At 39.6% G+C, this 13163-nt stretch overlaps 1 protein-coding gene across 3 annotated transcripts in view; it reads left to right on the top strand.

Annotated features, from left to right (window-relative positions):
• Window positions 1–819: 819 nt before the first annotated feature.
• Window positions 820–13163, top strand: part of tmem259 (transmembrane protein 259) — a 55914-nt gene continuing 43570 nt past the window's right edge. Inside the window, exon 1 of one of the 3 annotated variants that reach the window (XM_043721020.1) lies at window positions 820–1233. In XM_043721020.1, coding sequence (XP_043576955.1) covers window positions 1054–1233 — 180 coding nt within the window. In that variant the 5' untranslated portion in view covers window positions 820–1053. The remainder of the gene's footprint in view (window positions 1234–13163) is intronic. The other 2 variants (XM_043721021.1, XM_043721022.1) reach the window with 2 other exon arrangements.

Raw genomic sequence — 13163 nt, forward strand, 5'->3', positions numbered from 1 at the left:
GAGTCCAGAACTAGAGGGCATAGGTTTAGGGTGAGAGGGGAAAGATATAAAAGAGACCTAAGGGGCAACTTTTTCATGCAGAGGGTGGTACGTGTGTGGAATGAGCTGCCAGAGGATGTGGTAGAGGCTGGTTCAATTGCAACATTTAAAAGGCATTTGGATGGATATATGAATAGGAAGGGTTTGGAGGGATATGAGCCGGGTGCTGGCAGGTGGGACTAGATTGGGTTGGGATATCTGGTCGGCGTGGACAGGTTGGACCGAGGGTTCTGTTTCCATGATGTACATCTCTATGACTCTACTACTCTACATCCCTGAACATGGCTCTATAGAGTACACAGTAAATACAGTGGAGTATGCCCTCAGATGCCTGGTGTAAGGTGCGAGAACTTCACTTTCCCTGGTGCAGGCGCTGTTTGTGGAAATCACGTTGTCACTGCGGGGAAGGCGCTATGTACCTGTGCGTAGATACAATCAACCATTCCAGCCGGAGATAGTGCCATATTTGGAATGGAAACTATGTTTGTTTTCCTGTGCGTCGCAACCCCTCCCAGCCAGCAATGGCGCTAGGGTTTGGATTTGGAACGTGGGTTTGTGCGCATGCGAGAAAGGTGGTGCGTAGTAACACCTCCAAACCGGCGACGGCGCTATTATGCGGAGCTGCAATCGTACACGTATGTGTGCGAAGGATGTTGTAAGTCCTCCGAATCCGCGATGACGCTACCATTGGGGTTTGCGCGTGCGTATGCGCGTGGTATGTGGTAGTTCCTCCTAACTGCCAATGGCAGTTGTAATGTGGACTAGTCCTCCTACGTGGTGAGGGCGCTATGGTTGGGAGTTGGAATGGGAGCTGTGTGCGCGGTGCGATGTGGGAAACGGTGGGTCTGGGCAGGACGGAGTTGAGAACGCGGCCGAGGGGGGGTGGGGGAGAAAAAAAACTGAAAACTGACTTGAGCTGCGAAGCGAATGATTTTTTGACACAACACTATCCGGACAAAAACAGAGAAGTTTGCTATTTCGAAATTTAAGAGCAATCTGCTCGAGCTGAGGAAAATGTCGGAAAACCAGCCCAACAACCCGAACCGGGTGAGAAACAACAATCTGAACCCGAACCCGCTCATCAATGTCCGGGACCGGCTCTTCCACGCACTCTTCTTCAAGATGGCCGTGACATATGCCAGGGTGTTCCCCCCATCCTTTCGCAGAATGTTTGAGTTCTTCGTGCTGCTGAAGGTTAATATTATTGTTTTAGTTTTGGGGGATACCGCTGGAATGGGGATGGGAGGCCCCTGGCTCGAGATGAGGATGGGGGGTTGCGCAAAGAACTGCGCATGTGCACCCTTCGAGCCCTGTCTTGGGATTGCTGCTTCCCTTGTTTAATATGTTCCATTGTGTGTTTAACTTTACGATCACATGCCCGGTAGTGTTTGTAAGGCCAGTATGCTTTGGTTGCACAACGTTTGCCGGAAGAGGTTTGGGAATGCATTATGTACTGTAGACCCATTAATCTGTTGTCACCCTCCTTATCTTCATGTTACCGGGTATCAGTAAAGGTTCTTTACCTTCGATTACTTACTAACTAACTACTACTTACTAACTACTTTTATCTTAGCCTGCTGGATCAACTTTCCTCATTCCTGAAGAAGGGCTAATGCCCGAAACGTCGATTCTCCTGTTCCCTAGATGCTGCCTGACCTGCTGCGCTTTTCCAGCAACACATTTCCATCTACTAACTACTACTACTTGCAATCCGTTGTCATCAGCTTTCCCATCAAATGAACCATCCCTCCATTCTTACGCATAACCAGTACTCCCAATTTCTTTTTTTGTCTCTAAAGTTCTTAAACATGTCACCTCTCAATTCTTCCTAAAATCCCATGTTTGAATCTCTTCAAATCAGTTTTGAGCCACATGAAGGAAAAATCTCAGACACGCTATGATGATAAAAAGTAACCAATCTATCCTTTTTTTTCTGTTATGTAACCTTTAGCGTGGTTAACTATACTATTCTTCAATGTATCTCCATTGTTGTCCAGATGGATGGGAGTGCATTTACCAGGTTCCATTCATATCCATTAAATTCTTTGGCTTGGAAGATAATATGCATTACCTTTTCCTTGTTTTCCCATGTAGGACTAGGCTGACTTCTTGCGCCTGTTCTGCCAGTCAATGTTTTTGTGGGTAATGGTCAACATCTGGTATTATTCCTCGAAGCCTGCCTTGTCCTCGTTTATATGCTACTCCTTGGTGACATCCAAAATGTAGTATCACTTTCCACGTGTAAGCCAACAGTATCTAACTTTGCCTGACCACAGTCTTTCTCAAACCCTTCATATAATTATATAGTACAGAAGAGTTCCTTTGCGCAATAGAGTCAAAAGAATATGCTACTCACATTTTCCCACACTAGGCTCATGGGCTTGAATGTTACATCACTTCGTGTTTATTCAAAGTACTTTTTAAAGATTGTCAGGTTACCTTTCCCAACTACCCTTTGAGGTAGAGCATTCCAGACACCACCACCCTCTGGGTGAAAAACATTTTCTTTAAATACTCTCCTACCTCCTGCCTTTCACTTCATAAATGTGCCCCTTGTACTTGACCCTTCAACTAAAAGGAGTAGTTGCTATTTATCCACCCTGTCCATGACCCTCATAATCTTATACACCTCAAGTCAGGTTCCTCCCAAACTTCTCTGCTCCAAATAAAATCAATCCAACTTTGTCCAGCCTGTCTCCATAGCTGAAATACTCTATCTCAGACAACATTATAGTGAACCTCACATGCACCCCCTCCAGTGCAATCTGCACACAATACTTCAGCTGTGACTCAACCAAAGTTCTGTACAGCTCCAACATAATCTTCCTGTCGTTATAATGTATGTCTCAATTGAAAGGAAAGCGTCCCAAATGCTGCCTTAATGACCCTATGAATCTGTCTCTCCACTCGGGGATCTGTGGACAGCACTTCAAGATCCCTTTTTTTGAGCTTTCTGTTGTCACTGACACTAAGTTGCCAGACTACTTCTAATATTCAGCACCGTAGATGTATATGCAGAAATATTTCCCATCTAAGTATTGAGAACACTGAAGCAATTGTCTCTGGTGCTAAAACCATCCCTCTCCCTGGCTGTGTTTGAGGCTGAACCATACTGTTTACTAGCTTTGTTTCACATTTGACCCTGAGATGAGCATCAAGCCATATATTTGCATTATCAGTGAGACTCAGATTTGAATATATTTAATGACCCAGTATCCACTGCCCTTTTGGGGGTGGGGAACACTCCAAAGATGAACAATTCTCTTGAGAGAGGAATTATTGAAAATCTGTGTTAAATAGTAGACCCCCTTATTCTGTGGTCCCTGTATTTAGATCCCCCCCCCTCTCCATTCCCAAGAAAGAAACCCTCCTACAACCCTCATCCTTGTCTTTTATTACCTGTGGGTTGACTATTGCAATGCTCTCTTGGCTGACTGTCTTCATTCTGTCATCCATAAACCTGAGGTCGGTCTGGACTCTGCCTGTGTCCCAACTCACATCAGCTTCTGTACTTCCAAAAACCCTGTGCTCTCTGACCTACATCAGCTTATATTTAAGCAATGCATTGATTTTAAAATTCTTTTATCAGTGTTTTCATTTCCCTCTGTGACCTCGCCCTTCTCTGTCTCTGTAATCGCGTCAAGTTCTGCAACCCTCAAAATGTCTGTGCTTCTCTAATTCAGGCCTCTGGAGCATCCCAGATTTTAATTTTGCAATATTGGTGGCTATGACTTGCTGCCAATTCCTTGAAACTAGAAATGCCTGTGAAAACCTCCCATTTTCTCTTTCCTACTTTTAGGTGCTCCTCAAACCCCATTTCTTTGAACAAGCTGTCATACTATCCCCCTATATGGCTTGATGTCAATTTGTTTTATAACAATTCTATGGAGCAGCTTGGGAACCTTTACCTAACAGACACTGCAGGTTGTTGTGTGAATGGTTATTGGTCAGGCTGACCATGTTGATTGTTTATTGTATTCAATTAAAAATACTGCAAAATCCCAAAGCAAAATCCAATTACTGTAGATGTGACTTTTAAATGGGAAAAACAATATTTACATTCTTGAGAAGCAGTTATGGCATTAATTCTGCCAGTTCTGAAGATTTATTTGGATCTTTAAATTTCTCATTTAGTTATGACAGGTAGTACACAGGATGGAAAGTGAACTATGAATATCACAGAAGTGTAGTGCTAACATAACTTAGTGCTTTATAAATGAGATGATGCAGCAGATTAGAGGTGTGCAGCTAATTACAGTTTTTTAAAAAAGGGGTAGACTGCTCTAAGAGAAACAGTGGAAGAAATAGCAGAGTTTGTAGCTATCTTTTTCTCGTCTTCACTGCTGCTGGTGGATACTAAATAGAAAGGGATTAGTTTAAAATGGAGGAAGGGTTAGACTAATTAATTGTATAGACACCCTGTGGTGGGAGAATAGCTAGAAAAATATGCCCCAGTTTTGTTCCTTTCTAAACTTTATGATGGAACTTTAGCGAGTTTTGAGAAGATTTGTAGCTCAGGTTGAGGTTCTGGATGTAGATTTGCTCACTGAGCTGGAAGGTTCGTTTCCAGATTTTCTTTCACCCTACTAGGTAACATCTTCAGTGGGCCTCAGGCAAAGCACTGCTGATAAGTCCTGCTTTCAATTTATTATACATATATATAAAATATATAAATAGAAAGCAGGACTCATCAGCAGTGCTTTGCCAAAGGCTTACTGAAGATGTTACCTAGTAGGGTGACGAAACGTCTTGAAATGAACCTTCCAGCTCAGCGAGCAAATCTACATCCAGATGGAACTTATTTTAAGAAAAGAATTTCCCCTTTTAAGAGTGGACAGATATACCCTTGTTCTGCAGTTGTCTCTCCTTAAACTGCAAAGGATAAAACACAGATCCTTTAAATTGATGTTCTGATGAAGTTATACAAAGCAGTGATTTGCCTTTTTTCTGAATCTTCGTTATTTATTGAATAATTTTGACAAAATATAAATGTAACCATCCACATGGAAGTATTTCAGTCTAGATTGGTTAATAATTTATTGCATTCAGACCCTGTTGCGTTTTTGCTAGCCTGCAAGTCAAACCATTTCAATAAGTTAGCAGATTCATTTTCACCTGGTTAGATCATAAGCCGCATGAACAGAATAGGCCATTGAGTCAATGGAGTTTGCATTGTTCGACAAAATCATGGCTGACTTGATAATCCGTAACCCCAATTTCCTGTTATATCTTCATAACTCTAGATTCCCTTATTTATTAGAAATCTGTCTATCTTGGCTTTGAATATACTTACTGACCCAACCTCAATAGCCCTTTATGGTAAAGAATTTCACAAACTCACTACCCTCTGTCAGGAACCAAAAATCACCAATTTACGTGTACATCGTAAATGGATAACCACTTACTCTGAGATTATGTCTTCTGGTCTTAGACTACCTCACAAAGGAAACCAACCTCTCCGCATCAACCTGTCAAGCTCCCTAAGAAGCAAATATGTTGCAATAGATCTACTCATTGTCTTTCAAATTCCAATAAGTACAAGCTCATCCCCTCATAATAAGATCCCTCCACATCTGAGATAAACCTGGTGAACCTTCTCTGGGCCATCAGATGAGAGGACCAAAATAGTATTTCACTATACAATCCAGCTAGTGCATTGTATAGATTTAGCAAGATCTTCCTATTTTAATGCTCCATCCCCTTTGAAATAAAAGCTAACATTCTATTTGCCACATGTGCTGCAACTTTCTGGTCTTTCTCCATTTAAATAATATTCAACTGTTCTACTCTTTATAACTTAAAATTTTCCCTCAATATATTCCATCTGCCAAGTTTTTTTCCCATTCACTTAACCTACCTGTAACCCTCTGTAGATTCCAGATGTAGTCTTCACTACCTGTCTTTCTATCTTTGTGTCATTTGCAAACTTAGTGCTTCCATCATCCAAATCATTATATATTGTAAATAGTTGTGGCCCCAGTGCAAATCACTGTTGCACTCCATGAGATATAGGTTGCCATGCTGAAAATGTCCCCTTTATACCAATTCTTTGTTTTCTGTTAAGTTACCCAATTTTCTATCTATGCTAACCATAATACCATGGGCACTCATGTTAAGTATTTTACCTTAGTGAATGACTTTTGAAATCCAAATATACTGCATCCACTGCTCCCCCAAAGCTAATGAATCTATCGACAAAATGGCGGAAATGGAATTAGAATGGTTAGTTGGTTGTTTTTAACCAGTGCAGACTTGATGGGCCGACTAGCTGTAGACCTCTATGACTATCTATTCTGCTTGTTACCTCCTCAAGAACTGTAATATACCTGTCAGGTGTGATTTACCCCTCATGAAGCCATGTTGAATTTTCTTGATTAGTTTCTGTATTGTTAATCTAGTATCTGAGTTTCAATCAGTTCATAGTGGAAGTAGGTCTTTTGTAACAATATTTTGTTACAGAAATAGGTTAGCAATAATACTTAGTTCTTTTTTGTTTGCATCTTGACACATTTCTGGGGTCAGAATATGGGGAGCTGGACAATAAAAGTGAAAGTTTTGTTACCTCATCCTAACCCTCTTGGTTTTGATGAATGAAGAGAGATGTCTTTTTGGGACAATATGGAGTTTATCAAAATTTAGAATTAGAATCCCAACTGTGTGGAAACAGCCCCTTCGGCCCAACAAGTCCACACCAAGTCCACACCAACCCCCCCCTCCCCCAAAGAGTATCCCACCCAGACCCATTCCCCTTCATTTACTCCAGACTCATGCACCTAACCTATATATTCCTGAACACTACCGGCAATTTAGCATGGCCTAGTCACCTAACCTGCATATCTTTGGATTTTGTGGGAGGAAACTGGACACCCAGTAGAATGTGCAAATTCCATAGAGTCGCCCAAGGCTGGAATCGAAACCAGGTCCCTGGTGTTGTGAGGCAGCAGTGCTAGCCACTGAGCCACCGCGCCACATTAAATTCAATTTAATGTGAATTGTGATTAAGTCTATATTATGGCTTCTTGTTTGCCACCTCCCGTTTTTAAATTTACTAACTTTTGTTGTTATGTTTAATTTCGTACGTGGTTTTAATTTCACCTCCCCTCTGTTTCACTTACTGATTTGGGTCATTGTTTCTTCCATTAATCAACCTTACTGAAAAATTTGAGACAATTTTTATATTCAAGATTTCTATTACATTTGTCATATCATCAATGGTCAATATAAAATAGGCCTAACTTTGAGTATGATTAGTTTAATTCAGTAGTGATATACGATGTGTGCAAGTTATCCTTTATGGTTCAATAGCGCATTTCATTTGAAATAATCCAATACTTAAGCATGTTGAAACTTTTTCTGCCATTGTAACTGGAAGGAGTAACTGCCTTTCCTTCATTTCGTAGGTTGATTAAATATCCTAACAGGATTGGTGTGGACTTATTGGGCCAAAGGGCCTGTTTCCACAATGTAGGGATTCTATGATTCTGAGCACTTTGACATGTGTGAAAAATATGCTTATGTGCTTTCTCTGATTCACATAAAGCAAAGGAAAAGGTACAACAAACTATTTGAAGTAACCATGACAGTACTTTGAATAAGACTGGCATGGACTTTGGGCTGTACAGATGAGCATATGAATTAGGAGCAGGAGTAGGCGCTTGGCTTTTTAAGCCTTCTCCAACATTTAATAAGATCATAGCATATCTGATTATTCCACATTCATTTCTGCCCAATAATTTTTCACCCACTTGTTTATCAAGTAACTGTGCCTCCCTTAAAAATATTAAAAGACTCTGCTTCCACTGTCTTTTGAGGAAAAGAGTTCCAAAGGCATACAAACCTGAGTGAGAAAAATAATTCTCCTAATTTCTGTTTTAAATGGACAACCCTTGTTTTTAAACAGTGACTCCTAGTTCTAGATTCTCCCACAAGCAGAAGCATATTTTCCACATCCACTCTGTCATGACATCTCAGGATCTTCTATGTTTTGATCAAGTCATCTCTTACTCGGTGAACTCCAGATGTAATCCTAGCCTGTTATCGTAAGACAACCTACCTGTTCTGTAATTGTCCAGTAAACCCAGCTTCCAGTGCATTTGCATCCTTCCTGAAATATGAACAATACTTACGTAGTACTCCAGGTGTGGTCTCACCAATGCCCTGCAATACTGAAGCATAAACTCTTTTGTATTCAATATCCTTCACCAGAAAGGTGGCTAACCTCCAACTTCTCTTGCCCCCACCCATCCCCTACTCAATCAGGGATAGTTTGTGAGGAAGCAGGTTCAAAACACCTTGTTTCACAACCTGATTTAATACTGTTAACCCCATCCTCATCTTTCATTCACCTCCTGTTAGAGGGAAGTTAAATTATGCCCTGTGGATCTATGTTTGCTTAATTGGTGATTCTGTTGTATGATCGTGAGAACTCACTGAGTCTGATACAGCTCATATGGCTGTGAGGACATTCTGCTGATAGTTTTTATCTCAGTGGAAAACTATGCATTTCTACTGTATGCGTTATTTCTAATCCTTTATCTCAGGCCTTAGTTTAACATGGTTCCCTATTAACTGACTAAGCAAAATTATTTAGACTGCTTAAAAAGACAAAAATGAATTAGCAATTTTGATTTGGTACAGTTGGCGATACCCTTTAGAGATGTATTAAATTAATCTGATTTTTAGATTTAAAGAGTTTATTTCTCAATAGCAATTACATTTGCCTCACTTTTTTTTTCTGAGATGTTTTTACGACATTCAATGATAGTTTCATATTCGCCATCACTGAAACTAGTGTTTAATTCCAGGTTTTATTTATTGAATTGATGTTGTGGGATTTTAGCCCACAACATTAGCCTGGGCCTCTGGCTTAGTAGTCCACTGACAGTACCACTATGCCAATATGTCCCCTTTTAGCTTAATATTGATAGGAGTGTGCAGCACTAGAAAAGACCATTTTCATTCATCTGACCAGTTTGTGTCCAGCAAATATATTCTATAGTATTCACTACTAATATAGAAATGCATGACAAGAAAAGTGACAGATGAATAGAGCATGTGACACTTTTTATTTTGTTAATCATCAGACACAAGGCAAGTATCTTCAGGACAGATCAATTTTCTCCATGCATTTTCTCTCACTCCATAACTTATATGACAGTTAGTTGCTATAATTCCTGTAGCCCCTTAGAAACCAAACTGGAGGTTGGATTTCTGAGTGACGTTATAACAGACAGGATGTGTGATTTCCAAATTATATCTTTAGGTACAAGGAGCAAATTATATCTTTAGGTACAAGGAGCAATTTAAACAACCATGTTTAGCATGAGTGAAGCTCATTATTTCTGTATCTGAGGGATCAGTTTATAAAAGGACGCTGATCAAATGTTTCATAAGCATCTGCGCTGACAGGATTTCCTTATTGTCTATGCTTAAGTTCAGAATTTATGTGAAACATTTTTAAGGACAAATCATTCTCTTTGAAGTATTAGCATGTGGATCGCTCAACTGGAGAATGGACAAGTTCAGTCCTTTGCCTGAAATTTTATGGGATGGGTCCTCAGTGTCTTCTTTCTCAATAACTTTGTTAAATTTTTAGAATAACAGAAACATGGAACCAGAAGGCTTGCTGTTCCTTTTTCAGAGAGCAGGCTATGACATAGACTTGTGAACTTCGTAGTGACTTCCATTGTGTATCTGCAATGGAACTTTCTGAGGCTATTTGCATAGAAGTTACTGAGACTAAGGGATCATTTGGTCCAACATGGCTGTCTGCCTGGATTTCCTTATTTAAGATACCTAACTTTCTGACCAAACATTTGATCTTAGCGAGTTTTGAGAAGAGTTTAGCTCAGGTTGAGGTTTTGAATGTAGGTTTGTTCGTTGAACTGCAAGGTTCACTTCCAGACGTTTCATTACCCTAGTAGGTAATATCTTCAGTGGGTCTCGGGCGAAGCAATGCTGAAAATTCCTGCTTTCTATTTAATATGTTTGGGCTTCTTTGGGTTGGTCTTTGGAAATGACATCACCAACCCAAACATATAAATAGAAAGCAGGAATTTTCAGCATTGCTCTGCCCGAGGCCCACTGAAGATGTTACCTAGTAGGGTAACGAAACGTCTGGAAATGAACCTTGCAGCTCAGCGAGCAAACCTACATCCAAAACATTTGATCATCTGATCTAATATGACCTTATGTGGGTCATTGTCAAACTTTGTTTTATGATTTTCCTATGAGTCACTTTGAGGATATTTGTTTGCAATAAAGGCATGACATGAACATGTTGTGTTTCCTTATGACACTTTCCAATCAAGGGTCAATCTTGTGGCTGTACTCTATTGCCTTCAACATATGAACCTCATTTGCTTCTTAGGAACCAGAATTAAACACAGTACTCAAGGAATGGTCTGACCTGAACATTCATCCCTTCCTTTAATTCATATTCTACTGTTTTAAGCATCATTCAGTATTCTTTTGACTTCAGTCTGTTTGGTTTTGTTTTGTGTTGTGTTTGCTATGTCATTTTGATTTAAGCACCATTTGTGGAATATTGTGATGCATGCTTTCGGACCTATGGTCTTTATTTCACCTTTGAATAGTCCACTTATTCTGATATTGATCTGAAAATCCGCAGTTGTAATTTTTACTTTGCCTTTTTGTTTGAGAATCCAGTTATGGCATTATCTATAGATTTGAGTAACTTGCAATGAATTTTTGAATCCAAGTGATTCATGTATGTTGAAGTCCATGGCTTTCTTAACTAACCCCAACGCCTTGCAATTCAATCACTCATATGTCCACATATGCATACCTACACACCAGCTTCCCCACTGCACCCCCATGCACAATCTCCTTATCCCTTTCAACCAGTAACTATTCATTTTCTCTGTTCTTCACCAAGTTTCGCATCCATTCTCTAGCTATACCTAAATCCCTCTGGTTTTGGGCTCACTTCTACAAATTCCTTTGGAAAATCAATACTGTATTCTATCTCACTGTGGTAGCATGGTCACAAAAGTTAAATAGTTAAAAAGCATGCCGAATTCCCGAGTTTACTTGAATTTTAGACCCAGAATCGACAAAGTACAGACTAGGTGTCCATACATAACAAAAATGACTATGACAAGTAAACAATCATGAACTAAAACTATATGTAACTCATACAAGATCTTAACCCTCTTGCAAACTCCTCTACACGTTCATACAGAAACTAAAATGGGAACTGTATGCCAGGGGAAGGACTAGGAAGGTAATTCAGTGGTTCCTGTCCACAGGGTTTGCTGAGAATTTGTATGTGTCCAGAATGCTGCTTCTCAGTGTTCCTTCTCCAGATACTTTTAACTATTTGCAGGAGGCACAAGTGACTGACTCCCACTTACAAAGGTCTTTGAATTATCAATTTAAAAGTCAAGTTACAGAAAAGATTCAGGCTTGAGCTTTTGATTTACAGAAGAGCAAAAGTAGCTCCTCCTCCTCCACAGATCTGATGTTTTTGCCAAAAGATTCACATTTCCAAGCTGTTCAAAGACTTGAGCCAGTCATGTTGGCAGGCAAAAGGCCATTGTCAAAATAACTGGTCACACATCCACAGACCAATCTGTTTGTTTCCAGCCAAAGTTTTGTTCGTACACACCCTTGACTCTAGCTTGTCTGTAAGGTAGACCTCCTTTGCTTATTCAACAAGCAGATGTGCAAACAGTACTTGCATTGAATGTCAGGTCATTTGCTTTTTTAAAAAGTATAATTATTGTTTTTAAATCAGTGATTTTTGTGTTTCAGTTCACAATCAAAAATACATAAGGATAAAAAGACAGCCTTTACAGTGCACTATTTCATATTGAGTTATGCAGTCTGTTCAAGCTATCACTTTTTTGAGAGAGGCTTGAGAGATTTGTCAAACATTAGTTTCAAAATAAGCATTCTGTCGTGAAAGACAGAGGTGAGAAGGAGTTCTTTCCTCAGGTTGGAATTCTCTTTTTTTTGTGAGCAGCGGAGACTGGCTCATTGAATATGTTCAAGGCTGAGTTAGACAAATTTTTGATTGACAAGGAAGCCAAAGGTTTACGGGGTGCAGACAGGAATGTGGAGTGAAGCTGCATTCAGATTAGCCATGAGCTGATTGCGTGGCAGAGCAGGCTGGAGGGACTGAGTGGCCTATCCATGCTGCTTTTTCTTACATTTTCATGTATTCGAGGAGTGAAAATTGCATACCTGTTATGCCCTGCATTTAACGTTTTCAAAGTTAATCAAATTTGCTATTTATCCTTTTTACCAGGCAATGGTAGAATATTTCACAATGGGATATCTTATTTTGGTTTCTTATTCCCTGCCTTCTCTTTCACAATGTCATTGCTACTGTAGCTTTTACTGTAACCATACCATCTGCAATGTGTACTGACCAGAGTTGAGAAAGAAATCTTACTGCAATTTAGTTCTGCTACTGTTTATCTGTGACAAACCACATTTGACCTTGGAATTTGTTCACCTCTGTCCAGTAAACAATGTATTGCTTACTGAGAAGTTGGTATAGGAGATACCAATTTTATAGATTTTATAGATTTTACCACTTCCTTATCACTTTTTTCTGTTCTCTCCCCTAGTGTGTGTGTGTGTGTGTGTGTGTGTGTGTGTGTACACACACACGCGCACACACACATCTCTTTCAAAGTCAATAAATGATTAACTTCTAAATGTTGGTATCTGTGCTGTACGAAAATAAGAGCCATGTTGGTTTCTAAATTTTTGAAAACAGCCTAAATAGCACTGAATTAAGTGTGCATTTAATTTTTGGTATTGAGCATCTTATAGTTTTAAAAAAATATTAGTAGTTCTTTGTTGCTGAGTGGGGGCCATTCAGCGATTTTCGTTTTTACTGAGGTGGTCTGTTGCACTATTCTACACTTGATTGAACTCTGCATTTGTTTTGTGTCTCATGTGTTATATTATATATATTTAATATATGTCTTTTCTCTCCATTGTTGGATTCTATTAATATGCTTAGATTTTGGTATTTTTCAGTGAAAAAAGGCTACATTTGTTGGTTTATCTGTTGTGCCCACACATGCTGCCTAATCTGCTGAGTGTTCAAAGTATTTCAGTTTTTGGCAAAGTTGCTTTCATACTGGTGT

Source organism: Chiloscyllium plagiosum, chromosome 31 (genome assembly GCF_004010195.1).
Source record: "Chiloscyllium plagiosum isolate BGI_BamShark_2017 chromosome 31, ASM401019v2, whole genome shotgun sequence".
Taxonomy (NCBI): Eukaryota; Metazoa; Chordata; class Chondrichthyes; order Orectolobiformes; family Hemiscylliidae; genus Chiloscyllium; species Chiloscyllium plagiosum.